This window comes from Mus caroli, unplaced genomic scaffold, assembly GCF_978045245.1.
Source record: "Mus caroli unplaced genomic scaffold, Mus_caroli_1 scaffold_2, whole genome shotgun sequence".
Classification (NCBI taxonomy): domain Eukaryota; kingdom Metazoa; phylum Chordata; class Mammalia; order Rodentia; family Muridae; genus Mus; species Mus caroli.
Window position 1 is genome coordinate 156,173,559 of NW_028227257.1, and position 15,176 is coordinate 156,188,734.

At 45.7% G+C, this 15,176-nt stretch overlaps 1 protein-coding gene across 6 annotated transcripts in view; it reads left to right on the plus strand.

The window, feature by feature from the left end:
• Ehmt1 (euchromatic histone lysine methyltransferase 1) overlaps nucleotides 1–14,870 on the plus strand; it is a 134,644-nt gene extending 119,774 nt beyond the window's left edge. For 5 of the 6 annotated variants that reach the window (XM_021185967.3, XM_029469706.2, XM_029469711.2 and 2 more), the window contains 7 exons: nucleotides 102–246; nucleotides 986–1,063; nucleotides 1,882–1,997; nucleotides 2,873–2,959; nucleotides 3,412–3,490; nucleotides 12,477–12,652; nucleotides 12,808–14,870. In XM_021185967.3, coding sequence (XP_021041626.1) covers nucleotides 102–246; nucleotides 986–1,063; nucleotides 1,882–1,997; nucleotides 2,873–2,959; nucleotides 3,412–3,490; nucleotides 12,477–12,652; nucleotides 12,808–12,988 — 862 coding nt within the window. In that variant the 3' untranslated portion in view covers nucleotides 12,989–14,870. The remainder of the gene's footprint in view (nucleotides 1–101; nucleotides 247–985; nucleotides 1,064–1,881; nucleotides 1,998–2,872; nucleotides 2,960–3,411; nucleotides 3,491–12,476; nucleotides 12,653–12,807) is intronic. The other variant, XM_021185975.3, reaches the window with a different exon arrangement.
• The last annotated feature ends 306 nt before the right edge of the window (nucleotides 14,871–15,176 follow it).

A 15,176-nucleotide genomic window follows, 5' to 3' on the forward strand; every position in this document is an offset into this window, starting at 1 on the left:
CTGTGACCCAAGTCTAGTGTGGGCACTGGTTGGCAGCTGTGTCTGTCTTCCACGGGGCAGAAGCTGAAGCAGCACAAGTAACATCCCCCTTTTCTGCGCAGAGACATCGCTCGAGGGTATGAGCGCATTCCCATTCCCTGTGTCAATGCTGTGGATAGTGAGCTGTGTCCTACCAACTATAAGTATGTCTCCCAGAACTGCGTGACATCCCCCATGAACATTGACAGAAACATCACTCATTTGCAGGTTGGTGGGAAGAAGGGGTGGCAGATCCCTAGAACTTGGTCCTAGCACTTAGCACCATTCTGGAAGAAGGCCTGTGGAAGTATCCCAGGAGATTCTGTTCTCTTTGTACTTGTCTTGACGTAAAGAAGTGGAAGAAAGATAAAAACCTCAAGTTCTCTGTTAGGCAGGACTCCAGTTCTCCTAGCATACTTTGAAAGCCTATTGAAGGCCCTAAGTGTCCCTATCAGTGGTTGCTCAGAGCCTCAGTATCTCCTGGTCCTTAAGTCATGATCAAGAGGGTCCATGCTGGTCTAAGCAGTGCACTGCATGCTCCCCAGCCCCAGCAGCCATAGCCTGGAATACAATTTTCCCATTTCTCTTTGACTTTTTCATTTGAAAGGCTTTTCCTTACAGTTGTGCTTAAAGGAGTCTCCTGATTCTCACAAAATAAGCCGTATAAATGTTAGTTTGATTGTGAGATTCTGTATTCTCATCTTTTTCTGAGAGGTATCTGGCCTTGAGTGCAAGAGCTTTTTAGCCCCTTGTAGGCTACACATGTCTAAACTCCTGCCTGCTGCTCCCTGCCAGCATGGTGCATTTTCCTCATGGTGTCCCAAGCCTTTCCACCTTGCTCCTAAGAGAGATGGTAGCAAATTAAAGGCAATTGAGATTTTCCCAAGCATTTGGTGGTAATTGCAAGGGCAGGATTGGGTAGCAGGAATGTGATGCCTGTCTGACATGCAGTCCACTCTGTTTTCAGTACTGCGTGTGTGTAGATGACTGCTCCTCTAGCACCTGCATGTGTGGCCAGCTGAGCATGCGCTGCTGGTATGATAAGGTGAGGAAACACATTTGCTGCACATGTGCTTATGTGGTAAGTTCCATGAAAGTGAGTCTGTGAGCATGTTTTCTGAATCTCAGATGTCCTAGTGACATTGGGACAATTGGAGGTGAGCTGGTTATGGAAAACAAGTAGAAGGAGGTGACAAGCTGAAATTAAGGGGTGATTCTAAGTAGATTATGGGGCTGCGGTATGAGTTCCCAGAGTCGTCGGGTTGAAACCCATGTCTTTTGTCACTACCTGGATAATCCTGGCTGTCCTGGCATAGCTGTAGAAGGAAGCGTCTTTGTTGTTTTTGTTTGGTGAGCCCTGCCATATGTTTACCACATATATTTGTCCAAAGAGATGACGAGTAGAAAGATCAAGCCAGGCCAAGCTGGATGGCTATTATCACTAGACACAGTGGCCTGAGGTTTTAGTGTCATGGTCTTACAAGGAACGGACAGTGCTAGTGGGAGGAGGCACTAAGACAGTCGCCTTGGACCCAGGATGCAACTCAGGGACAAAGTATGCAGAGAGAAGAGGTGCATAGTTTTGAGGCAGGGCAGGGCAGGACAGGAGGATTAGAACAGCATTAACCAGGGAAGATTTCTCCCAGAGATCCTCAAACCTGTATCATACCTGTGAAATTTCCATTCAGACCACAGATGTGGAGCCTAACCCTGCTATTCCCCTAGCTGTTAATGTCTATCCATAAGCCATTGTTTGTGTATATTTGAAGCCAGACTGGGCATTTTGTAAAAATATGTCATTAAAGTTCATTTAAAGAGAATGCTAGTTGACATCTGCTGGCCCTTGTGGCCATCTATTAATAGGATGGCCGACTTCTGCCTGAGTTTAACATGGCAGAACCACCCTTGATCTTCGAGTGCAATCATGCCTGCTCATGCTGGAGGAACTGCCGCAATCGTGTGGTGCAAAATGGTCTCAGGTGAGGGTGTAGATATATTGGGTCACGCTGGCCAGAGGCATGTATATCTGTGGGTAGAGCCAATGTCTGGGAGAAGGAGTGTGTGTGTGTGTGTGTGTGTGTGTGTGTGTGAACAGCCCAGCCGAGCTAGGCTGGCTGAGATATGAGTGGGCTTGCTAAATTTGGTTTTAGTGTTAGAGAAAGCCAACCAACATTAAGAATGGTGTTGTGTTGTTGGTTGGCTTTTCTCAAACTGTTGTGTTCTTCCTGGTTCTTGAGCCCCCTCTTTGTCCTGTGCCTTTTCCTGTGCCTCCTGTGTCACAGCCAGAATCGAGTTTTAAACATTGGTAGCTATGGTCTGTTCATAGTGCACCAAGGGCAGAGTACACAGACTTCAGTACCTGTGTCCCCATATTTACAAATGGGCCAATTGGAAGGGCATTATCTGAGAATGCCTTCAAGAGAGGGTGAATTCCTTAAGCATGGTCTACCTAGAACACACCCAGCCAATAGGAGCCTTCCTGGCTGGTTGTTGCTGGCATACTCCCTGAGTAATAGACTGGCAGTAGTGTCGGTTCTAGTGGAGACACTTCTATGAGGTGAGACCTTTAGTCTTCACTGCTACCTTGTGAGTTAGGCCACAAGTTGAGGAAACCAAGGGCTGTAATACTTTATGCTTTGACAGTCTGAATCCGGGGTTCTTAGCTTCCTGTGTGTGATGCTGGGTCTATAAGGTGACTGGAACTGCTTTCAGTCACCTACAGAGTCATAATTCTTCCTTGATTTGGAATCTGCATCATTTTTCTCTGTTTGCTCATCTCGCCCACTTTAGAATGGATGCAGTTGGTTTGCGGACCATCAGGTACATGTCCACCTACCCTCTACTTGTTTTCCAGGGCAAGGCTGCAGCTTTATCGGACACAGGACATGGGCTGGGGTGTGCGGTCCCTCCAGGATATCCCACTGGGCACCTTTGTCTGCGAGTAAGTGGGTCCCTGGAGTCCCACAGCTGTGTTTATTGTGTTTTTGTTTGTTTGTTTATTTGTTTGGTTTTTTTTTTTTTTTTTTTCATTTCTGAACTTCTCATACACGTTCATGTTCTAAGGCCCCTGGGAGCATGTTTCACTGTCATGCAGAAGTGAGGATAAGCAGTGGGGACGCTGATTACAGCAGCCAGGCCCCCGTTGCTAGCCCTAGGGCTGTGCTCAGATTTTCTGCCTCAGTCATTTACTAAAGGTGCTAGCTTTAGAGTTCTACTACTAGCATCTTGGTAAGCCATCCCTGCTCCTCACCTTGCACTGCAAATACACGGGGCCAGATCCAGATCCCAGCCCATAGAACTTTTCCAGAGTGTCCCGTGTCTGTATCCTTCCATGACATTGTTGCTTGTCTGAGGGCACAGAGGTGAGACGGGTCTTCCCTTTTCTCACTACAGATACGTAGGGGAGCTGATTTCAGACTCTGAAGCTGATGTTCGGGAAGAGGACTCTTACCTCTTTGATCTCGACAATAAGGTAATGTGAAGGGCCAACACATATGAGCAAATGATTGCAAAATGTAAAACTTGGGCAGTTGGTTTTAGTGTATTCTGGAAAGTGGCTGGCACAGGCAGTCTAGCTCTGGAGTCACTGGTGCGTATGGGTGTATGCTTTATCATACAGTTCTAGGCTCATTTTGGTGTTCAAGGCACAGGCCCCTAACTTGAGATACCTCTGTTGTTGTAGCAAGCCACATACCTCAAGGAAATACCTGGGATACCTCATTATGTCCGCCAGTTCCCAGGCTGGTCCCCTAAGACCAAGCAATAGAGAGCAGCTCATGGAGTCACATAGGAAGCAGCATAGGATCCAGAAATGATGAGGAGGCTTTTCTGTTTCCATTGACATCAGGATACTAATATCCTATGTAGGGAGAGAGTGGAGGATCAAACTTGGTCTGCTCCAGGATTTAGGGTTTCCTATGGCTTCTGTGCCAGGCAAAAGGTGGCTAAGACCACCCCAGTCTGTCGCTGTTTCTGAATTCAGGAATTGTTCTTTATAAACTTCTTAAGCTGGACGCAGCAGCACACACCTTCAATCCTAGCACATGGGAACAGAAACAGGCAGATTTCTGAGTTTGAAACCAGCCAGAGTTAAGTAATGAAATGCTGTTTAAAGTACGTAATTAGTAAATATCCTAAATCTCACAGTCTGTGCTAGTTGGTAAGGGAATAAAAGTTTTCTATGCTCTAACTGTAACCACCCAATCTTGGAGTTCCCCAGAGAACTGGGCCACTCTGACCTCAGGCTCTGACTCTTGAAGTTACTCAAGAGGTTAGCAATTGTGATGCAAGATCTATGTTATGACCAGCTATGGGTATTGGAAAGATGGTATAGCAGTTAAGAGCACTGCCTGATAGTCCAGAAGACCTGGGTTTAATTCCCAGCATCCCTATGGCATCTCAAAACTGTCTGTTACTGTTGTCCCTAGGCTGTGATGCCCTCTATTGGCCTCCATTGGCTCCAGGCACTCACATGGTGCAGAGACTAAGAAACCAAAAGTTCAGCTCTTCCTCCTTGGCTGGTTCCAGGCCATCCTGGAACAGTAAAACAAAACAAAACACCTCCACACAAACACAAATAAAAACCAAACATCATTCTCAGGCTCAAGAGTGTCAAAACCTTGTCAATTCCTGAATTCAGTTAAGTTTTGTCTTTCTGTGTGCTTGTGCATGCAAAACAGGCAAGGGTGACTGTGAGAGCTCCTCTCCTATTGGTGGATACTTGGCTTGGTGTGCATCTCATCCCTTCTGGGTGATAGACAGGTCTGTTTTGTGTTTTGTGGTAGGCTGGTTACCAGTATTTCAATTCTATATTCTCTGGGCTTTTATAGCATCCTTATTTAGGTTTTTAATAATTTTTTGTTTTACTTTATTTTATATGTATGATATATTTTTGCCTGCATGCCTAGTGCCCACAGAACTCAGAAGAGGGAATCAGATCCCCTGAGACTAGAGTTACAGAAGGCTCTAAGCCACCATGTAGGTGCTGGAATCCAGCACTGTAACTGCTAAGCCACCTCTCCAGCCAAATGTTTTTAATGTCCAGTCTATTCTGTCTTGAGGAGCCTCTCTCTCTCCTAAGATCATACAGCTTTTCCACCATGTCTTTCCATAGAAACTAAGTTTGGCTCCGTACCTGTTTTGAGTCGACCTTGGTGAGTGGTCTGAGGTGAGAGCTGAGGTTGCTTCTGTCTGTGAGGACTTGTAGTCATCTTGTACTGCTGGCCAGTACACTGCTTCTCACCTACATGCTGCTGTCTGTGATGGAATATGTTTTGTCCCTTGTCTGGTTTCTGACTCTCGTACCAGTGCCACCCTCTTGATGGCAGAGTTCACTCATGCGAGCGGTGTTAGTCCTCACACTGTTCCTGTCATGTGTGTCTTAGTGCCTGGAACTTTGGCTTTCCCAGGTTAATCTGAGTCTGTATGGTGTCCGTATGGTCAGCAGCTCTGCAGCCTTGACTGGGACTTCATAGGTCTTGTCTACTCAGATACGTGCAGTATACTGCACTCTAGGTGTCCAGACCTACCAGGGCTTGACTATTTCTCTCACCAGAGCCTTGCTGGATAAGACATAGATCTTATACATGGTTCTTAAAATGCTGTTGCCTTTAATTCCATTTCTCAACTGATTATGGGTAGTACTTCAAAATGGTTGCTTTGTTTTTTTGTTTGTTTTGGTTGATATTGCTATATTCACCTTTTAATTTTGGTATTTTTAATGGGTTATTGGTTAGAATTTATTGCATATACAGTTACGTGCTGTATGAATAAAGATAGTTTCATTTGCCCTCTCAGTACATTGGTAGAGGGGAAACTATTGTCTCCCCACCAGGGATGTTAGCACAGTGGTCGTGCAAGTACTCCCACTCTGTCAGCACTCCCTAAGAGCGTCATGCCCATCATTCCTTGGCTGTAGGATGAGGCCTGTGTCTAGGACTGTTTGTCAGAGTCCCACCCTTTCCATGTTCCTTTCATCACTTCCAGTGGTGTCTCCCTCACCAACGCTGATATGTGGCCATCATTCTCAATTCCTCCATTGTCTTTTTTATCTTAAAGAATACCATGCCAGTGGTTCTTGTTCATTTAGGACTCAAAGCTATAAGTATGTCAAGGCCTTCTGTTTCCTATACTTGCTTAGATCAAACCCTCTGAGTTGGTGACCACAGCTGCTGTTCCCTGACCAGAATATACCCACATTTATTTATTGCCTCATTCAGATGCCTGGGCACAGGATCCCTGACAGCTCTTCAAGTGCACTGTGTCCTGTAGTCATGCTGAGAGCAAAGAAACTCAGAACAAACTGCAGATACATAGAAAGGTCTCAGCAATTTCATGAGTACTCTTGACAGTAGAAATGAGCTAGATGAGGCCTATTCAAAGGAAGACTGGCAGTCTACACTATCCCTATTCTAGAAAAGGTTGGCATTAACAGCACATGCATGAAGTTGGTATGTTGGAGCCAGAGTTAGGTATAGAAAGTTGCTGTTTCAAGGGCAAAGTTAAGAGAGTAGGCCTTTATGCCTAGGTTCTACAGCCGGTGCTTTTGGCCTCTGAGTTTCTGAGTTGGGTACTGGTTAGTGAGCAGACATGTTTCCGTGGCTTCATCATTCAGGTTGCAGTAAAGAATCCAGGCCCAGATATGTGTACAGGACAACTCCTTTGAGAAGCCCAGTAGTGGCTGTGCAACTTGGGGACAGTCTCTGAAGTTTCGGACCAGTGAGTATACACTGGACAGTTGCAGAATTTCTCTGGGTCATGCTGAGGCCCTTTCTTTGAGCAATGATAGTATACTTATGAGGGAGACCATAGCGGTAAATTTTTCTAGGTGGAAGGGTTATTTTAAAGTATGGCACTAGTCATGTCTAGGCTTATAGTTCTGGACAGAACATCTCTCAGTGATAATGATAGCTTCTGGAGTTGTGCCTATAGCCGTAGGGCCACAGGCTTATAGTCAGCCTCTCTGGCTCCTTGAGACACTGGCCAGACCCTGTGGGAAGTACCCTCCCTCCGGGTTGATGTGGATGGTTTCAGGTCTGTTAGGTGCTTTGAAACTCCAGTGAATAAAACTGACTGTGTAGCAGGTAAAGGAATATCCAGTAAGTACAGTAGGTCCTGTTGGGCCTGTTAAACATGGCTGCTTGTAAATACCCAGGCCTCTTGTTGCTGAGCACGCATATCCCTCTATCCCATCCAGGCCCATCCAATTCTTCCTTCTTCCTACCTCACCCGCTACCCACCTGCATCTCACCTCTGCTCTCACCCTTCCTCACACAGGTATTCCTGGTCTGATTTTTCTCTGCTGCCCTTTCCTAGTTTTAAAGAAGTCTTGCATGTAGATGATAAAAGAAAGGGCAGACAAGGAAAAAGAGAAGAAAGCACTCACCTGACTGCCTTTTCTTGGGGTATTTGGTTTCTCACAGTCTCTTTTTTGGGGGATGGGGGTGGGGGATGTGTGCTGTGGGAATGTTCTGATCTGCAAAAGAGCAAAGACGACCAGAGGTAGGGACCCGTACTACTACCAGGATCAGCATCCCCCCCCCCCCGCACCCCCTTTGTAGGATGTAAAAATGAATAAACCATCTTACTGCATTCTACCAGTGTGTGTCTTTCTGTGATATCACTTTCACTGACAGCTGTGGCATTGCCATCACACCAGTCACACACAGGTGGCTCTTATCTGGGGCCAGCTTTCTCACACATTTCTACAGTTTTCTCAAATACCTCTGCATTGAGCAGGTTTCCAGAGCTAGTCAGGACTGAACTCAAACTTGCTGCATCCAGGGAGAGTAGAGTTCCCCAAGTATTGAGGCAGCTGCAGTAGGCAGACACCAGTTACTGCTCTACAGAGGTCCTTCATCCGGATGTGTCTGTCCCTAGCTGTCACTGCACTTGCTTCCTGAGGCCTACTAATACCTGTTGTGTTCTTGAAGGAACTCTGTGGTACTTGTGAGCCTTGGCTGTTCTCCTTTTACCTGACATTTCTGTATAACTAGGGACTTCTGTCATGCTATTCACATTCATTTAAGGAACTTTTTTATTTTGAGCTGTAGTGTGTGTGTGTATGTGTGTGTCGCCAAATATTGGCATCTGGTGTCTTGTTGCTTCCTACCGTATTTCTTGATTTGGCCTTATTGATACAACAGCACATCTCCATGCAGGGGTGCTAGGGTTCTAGACTCACATTCCTAGTGTGGCTGACACTTGACTAACTGAGTCGTTTCCACATCCCATGAGTTTGTTGTTGTTGTTGTTTTGTTTTTGAAGGAAAATGTTCAGCCGTCTGTTCTTTCTTGGGAGAAGGCAGATGCTCTTCTGTCCATGTGTCTCCCCATTGCCAGGTGTAAAGGAAATTTGTTGTTTTAATTTTTTCTCCCCTTTGTGTGTTTCGAGATAGGATTTTACTATCTAGATTAGGTTGGTCTTGAACTTGTGGCTTTCTCCTGCCTCTGCCTCCCAAGTGCTGGGATTACAGAGACATACCATCACCCTTTTGTTTTGAATGTTGGTATAGATCATGGTTTGTCTCTTTTTAAAAATATATGCAGTATGTTTTGATCAGTTACAGCTCTTTTTTTTAAAGATTTATTTATTTTTATGTATGTGAGTACACTGTTGCTGTCTTCAAACACACCAGAAAAGGGCATCGGATCCTATTACAAATGGTTGTAAGCCATTGAACTCAGGACCTCTGGAAGGGCAGTCAGTGCTCTTTACTGCTGAGCCATCTCTCCAGCCCCTAGTTATGGCTCTTTAATGTGCACATAGCTCTTGTTTTGGGTCCCACAGACCTTGCCCCGTACCTGACCTGCTGTTTTCTGGTACCAGTAGATTTCTGTGATCAGCCCAGCCTCACAGTTGCAATCTCACCTTTTTAAGACCCCTGTGTCCTTTGTGAGAATGGATTTCATAGAAAAAAATCTTCTGCTAAGGTATTTGTTCATTCATTTCATTCATTCATTATTTTATGTGTATGGGTATTTTGCCTACACATATTGTATTTCTGTGCACCATGGGTGTGCCTGGTGCCCTTGGAGATGGAGTTGTTGTCAGTTGTGAACATGGGAGTTGGGAATCAACCCAGGTTCCTTAGATGATCGGGCAGTCAGTACGCTTAATCACCGAACAAATCTGTCCAGCTACCTTTGTGCCCGTGTCTGTGTCTGTGTCTGTCTCTGTGTGTCTGTCTGTCTAATAACTCTATAGCCCTTTCTGGCCTGGAACTCATTATGTAGACCAGGCTGGCTCAGAATTTACAGAAATTAAGCCTTCTCTGCCTTCTAAGGGGCAGGATTAACTGTGTGCCACTATACCTGGCCAAGATGCTAGAACTTATGTTTAGTTATGGAGTTATAGTCGGAGTCAACAATGTGACACGTGGCCATAGATGGTTCACTTCTCTGCTCAGGTTGAGGGCTGCCCTGAACTTACCTATAGATAGAATCTTGGTTCTTGCCGTCTGTGTCAGAGTAGCCTTGCTGATATTAGGACCATACAGATAGCACAGCTGCTGTGGGTGTGTCCTGCTCTTCTGCAGCTGTTTGGGTCTTAGCATATATTTTACTGAGTACTTGAAGTATTGTAATTTTATTTCTGTGCGGTTGTGTTACCAGTTTGTTACACATTTTTATATTAATGTGTTAGTTAATTCAGATTTGGAAATTTAAGAATTTGTGGTTTTGGCATGGCAGCACATGTGCAGTCCAACTCCCGTGCGGAGCAGTCTGATGTCACATAGTAAAATCTCTCAAAATATTTTTAGAGAGAGAAAGAGACAGGCAGAGACAGATATAATGTGGAGGTCGGAGCGAATTGGTTCTTTCCTTCCACCGTGTGTGTTCTGCAGATCAAATCAGGTTCAGTGCCGGAAGCCTTTGCCTTAAACATCATAATTCCCCAAAATACAACGTCTAGATTGTTTGTTCATTTGTACTGGGGTGCTGGGAGATTGGACTCAGTACTTTATACAGGCTATCCAAGCATTTTATCATACTCTTGATTATGCAGAAGGCTTGTATGTTCTAAAAGTAGCAATTATATTTAAACTTTGCATGTTCTGTGTTCTGTTACTGGATATTGGAGTCTTCTCTGGCTGCTGTCACAAACACTGACATCCACAGTTCCTCACAGTTTTCATGCTGGTGGAAGCCACCTCTTGGTTCGTAGCCAGTGCCTTTGCTCTGTGTTGTGTGAGGTATGAACTCTCTCTTGTGTGTGCACTGAGTCTCAGCTGCAGTCACTTCCCTGATTGATGCACTGTGAGGTCAGGATTTCAAGTAGGAGCTTTAAAGGAGAATGGCTACTTCACTCATGGTACTATTCCCCCTGTTCCCAGTCAGGGACTATCTGTAGAAAGAAAGGTACTTATTTTTTGTGCTTATACAGAAAGTGGTATAGTTTTATTTGTTTCCTTTTTCACTTGCCAGTATAGTACAGAAGTCATCAGCACATAGAGTCTCTCTTTGTCTTTTGGGGATATGAAGGCTGGTTTCACCTTGGCTGTTTTGCAAATGGCCTCTCAGTGAGTTATCCTGTGCAGTGATGCACTGTGGATCTTGCTTCTTTACTCGGAGGAGGGGTGAGTAATCAGTGGATTTCAGTAGAATCCTACTTGATTCTCTTGCTATGTCCTTTTCTTTGCCCGGATTTTGCACTTGTCTGTAGTGACTGCACTCTGATGGCCTGCTGGTTGGTGGTATATAGAACATGAGAAGCTCCCCTGACACTTGTCCCTGTGTAGCATTTGCTTGTCTTCAGCTAGATTCAGCTGACTTTTTAATATTATTTATTTATGTGTTTGTTTGCTTGTTTATGTATTTATCTCCAGGCAGTGTCTTACTGTGTAGCTCTGTCTGTCCTGAAAATTACTATTTATTATTGCCTCTGCTTCTTGACCCGAGTCATTTGTAGTTTTTTTCTTTAGGAGTGAGAGGGGTTCAAGGCAGGATTTCTTTGTGTAGTCAGACCAGGGTGGCTTTGAACTCAGATTCGCCTGCCTCTGCCTTCTGAGCGCTGGAAGTAAAGGTGTGTAGGTACTACTGTGCCCGGTGCTCATTTGTATTCTTAAAGTTTTGTTTTCCTTTTCCCTTCAAGTTCTCCCCCCTTACCCCCCACCCCCCCAAACCTTTTGTTGTTTTTTAGCCTGGCTTCAGATTCGAACTCTGCTATTCATGTACAGGCCTGGTCTCTCTCTGTCCAACTGTGCTGCTTCCAGTCAGCTTGATGTCTCCTTACAATATGGGCTAGGGCAGCCAGAAATTTCAGTGTCTGGACTTTGGCACCCAACCGAGAAGCCCAAGGATTCATTCCCTGTGGATCCCACGGTTCTGAGTACCTTTAGCATGTGTAGTGGCTGCTCTTAGAGTTGTTTTCTTCATAGGCTAGGTTAATCTATAGTTTCCTAAGCTGTCACCACAGAAATAGTCTCAAAACCATAACACCCAAATCTCTTAGATTACTGTCTTATTACTGGCAGATGCAGGACATGGGCTGCTCTGTCTTTGATCTGAGTGGTTAGTGAATTCTCTCATAAACTCTCTTGTTCAGGGATATTGCTGGAGTACATTCATCCATGTTCATATCCTACAAGTTTGGAAGTTACTGAGTAAATGTTGTCAGATACCCATCTTTGACCCTTGCTTTTCCCTTCTTGGTTTGGGTTTGACTTTTGCCTGAATTCTGAGTGTACTCACATGGGTATGTGCAGGTGTCTAGAGCAGGTTCTTGTTTGGGCTTTATCCTAGACAGAGGTAGGTCCTGCAGCGCCTTCCTCACACACTTCATTCTCTCACTCCTCTCTTATGTACTGTGTATGTAGTAATCATGCCTAAGCTCCACAGCTGGGATGGCCCATAGCAGCAAGCTCTGGATGTGCACTGTGGGCAGGCTCATGTCTGCCTGTGGATCTCAAGGTGCCCATTTAATCCTGGGCAGCTCCTTGTCAGCGTTTAAGACAGTTTCCTGGTCTTTCCTGCATGTCAGGCCTGCCCCCTGCAGCAGAGGCCTCCTTTGCTGTATATACAATACTCCCACCAGAGGAGCTTCTCACACATAGGATCTCTGTGAGACAACTGTTTAAATGGCTCATGAGCTAGTACAGCCCACTAAGTAAGTCTTGATCCTACAGTCCCTCTGTGCTCAGAAACAATCACAGCATCAGACAGAGTTGTGGGACAGAGACACTTAGAACCCTGTCCTCCTGTGTCCCAGGTTAGCATTGTACTCCTACCTCTGGCACTGCAGAATTTAGTATAGCATGGCCTGTGGCTACCCTCAGGCTGTAACAGAAGTCTGCTTTGCTGAACCCCGAGTTGTCACTGTGGGCCAGAGAAGAAAGTTCTTTAATCCTGGCAGAGCCACTGTCCAGTTCCCGATTTTCAAGACTGCAGTGCAGGTGTCTGGGGTAAGGACATGTCCTGGAGTGATCACTGACTGCAGCCTTTCTCTTTTTTACCCCAAAGGATGGAGAGGTATACTGCATTGATGCTCGGTTCTATGGGAATGTCAGCCGGTTCATAAACCATCACTGCGAACCCAACCTTGTGCCTGTGCGAGTGTTCATGTCACACCAGGACCTGCGGTTTCCCAGGATTGCCTTCTTCAGTACCCGCCTGATTCAGGCTGGGGAGCAGCTGGGGTGTGTACAGCTACAGGCACAGTGTGTGACCCTGGCTGGGTGGGTGTGGTTTCTGCCTTCCTAGTCATGAATGTGCTTCTAGCATGTAGGGTTCTGGGTCTGGACAGGACAGCTTAGGGGTACTTGGGTTATCTCACCTGAGTTTTCTCCCCCAGGTTCGACTATGGGGAGCGCTTTTGGGACGTCAAGGGCAAGCTCTTCAGTTGCCGGTGTGGGTCTCCCAAGTGTCGGCACTCAAGCGCAGCCCTGGCCCAGCGGCAAGCCAGTGCAGCCCAGGAGCCTCAGGAGAATGGCCTTCCAGATACCAGCTCTGCAGCCGCTGCTGACCCCCTATGAATTGCCAGTGTGGCTAGTGGGACCCTCAAAATGAGATTCTGGTGACTGCAATTTAGAGAGGAAGAAACTCTACATATGTCCAAGAGGAGCTGGAGGTATGGACACCTCTCAGGAATGTTCTGGGCCCGAGGTGTTCATTTAGCTGGCCCAGTGCTCAGGCCAGAGCATGCCTCTGGGCCTGCACCTCAGAGACCTGGGACTCCATGTTGCATAACTTGTGAGTTACTGGTGGTGACTCTGTGCTGCAGCACTTCCCACGTCTCCCTCTGGTCTCTGAAGCCCTTGCTCCACTGCCAGTTTTGTTTGTATAATGTCTGGTCACGCTCCTGTATGGCACTCACCAAGGCCACCATCACCTACAAGCTGCTCCGTTAGACCTGCTGCCCACAGCCTGTGTTGCTGGCACCAGCTCCCATGTGCCACTGGAGGACACTAGCTCCCTTACAGCCTTGGAGAGTTTGGCTGACCCACCACTCATTTTGATGAAATGTGGGTTTGCTTTTTAAAGAAACCCTATATCTAGCCCTATATATCAAGCCTCTTACTGGTGTTTCTTTGCGAGGAAGCAGGTTGGTGTGTGCAGGCAGACCCTGTACTGGCCCCAGCCAGTTCCGTTGACGCAGGCACCTTTTGTTGATTTCTAAGCCACACGCTATGATGATGAATAAACTCGTTTGTTTTTTACCATTACTGAACATTAGGACATCAAAGAATAAAAACACAAACACAGACAACGGTGCTGAATCTGGTGTGGTCTCTACTCACCACATGAAAATAAACTATCAACTGTAAAAAAAAAAAAAAAAGAACAAAATGATTTTAGAATAAAGTGCAGGAAAAACTTTTTTAAAATGTTAGTCTTGTAGCTGAATAAATTTGCCATCACCTTTTGTGTGGTGGCCGGGCAGGTCATGTACTTTTTTTTGGCATATACCTTTCTAAATACTGTAATTAGTGCAGCGACAGTGGGTTGGTTTTTTGTTTTTTGTTTTTTTTTTTCCTTTTGTGTGTATGTGTGTGTGTGTGTGTGTGTGTGTGTGTGTGTGTGCGTGACTCTTCTAAAACATTCATAATGCAGTCATGTTTATTTTTTTCTGTTAAAATGTTTTTTGACAGTTTTATGAGCAGTCTTTTGGCTCAGACCATTTCTTGTTCTGTTTTCAATGAAATCAATAAAAAAAAAAAGTACTTTAAATGGAGTTTTTATTATGACACATTCTTTCTCTGGGTTTCTGCAAATCCCTAGTCCTTCCATTCTGGGTGTACACTCAGGGGTTACATGGGTTTCTGGAGGGCTGCCTGTTTGTTCCTTGTCCGTGTGTTTGGTGCCTGGTGTCCAAGACTGAGAGCCATTCTGAAGGAGCAGGTGAGTCCCCATCTGCATATGTGAAGGGCTTCATTGGGACACAGTGAGGGTAGACAGAGCCCAGCGCTTCCCTGCCTGCTGACAGGTGATGTCTGCAGGGTTCCTTCTCTAGGGGTCCTAGACAAAGCAGCACCCTGTGCTCCATGGAGGTCTGGCCTTGCTCACTACAGGAGCGCTTGAAGCTCAATGAAAAATTGATCAAAGGCTTCAGTTTTCAATGTGTGGAGTTCACTTGGTTAGGCCTTTTCTAGAAGGAAGGCAGCTGTCTTCACTTTACAGATAGTCAAGCAGGCCACCTTGGCTGGTAGGCTGTCCAGTCTATAGTTCTAGCATCACTGCTGCATCTTACAGCTGTAGGATGGCTCTGAGCAGGTGGGATGCTGGTAGACCAGAGGAGGGGTCATGCCATGCAGGTAGATAGAAACTGAAGCCCACGGCAGCTCCTCTCCATAGGGTCCCTTCCCTGACTGTGGAACACTCCTCCTCCATACTGCATTTCTCTCTGTCTCTGTCTCCTCCCTCCCCTCCTTCCCCCCTCCCCCGCTCCATGTTAATATAATCAGATTTGTGTGGTGTTGGGTGTGTTGCGTGCTTCAAGCAGCATCAATACCTAAGCTTATGCTGATGAATATGGGCCTATTTCCAAAGTTCCACTAATAAAAACTGTGCTGGAAAGAATTTTGTTCATTGTCTTTTTTTTTTTTTTTTAATTCTTTTTTAATTTTTATTATTTTATTTTATTTATTTATTTTTGGTTTTTTGAGAAAGGGTTTCTCTGTGTAGCCCTGGCTGTCCTGGAACTCACTCTGTAGACCAGGCCTG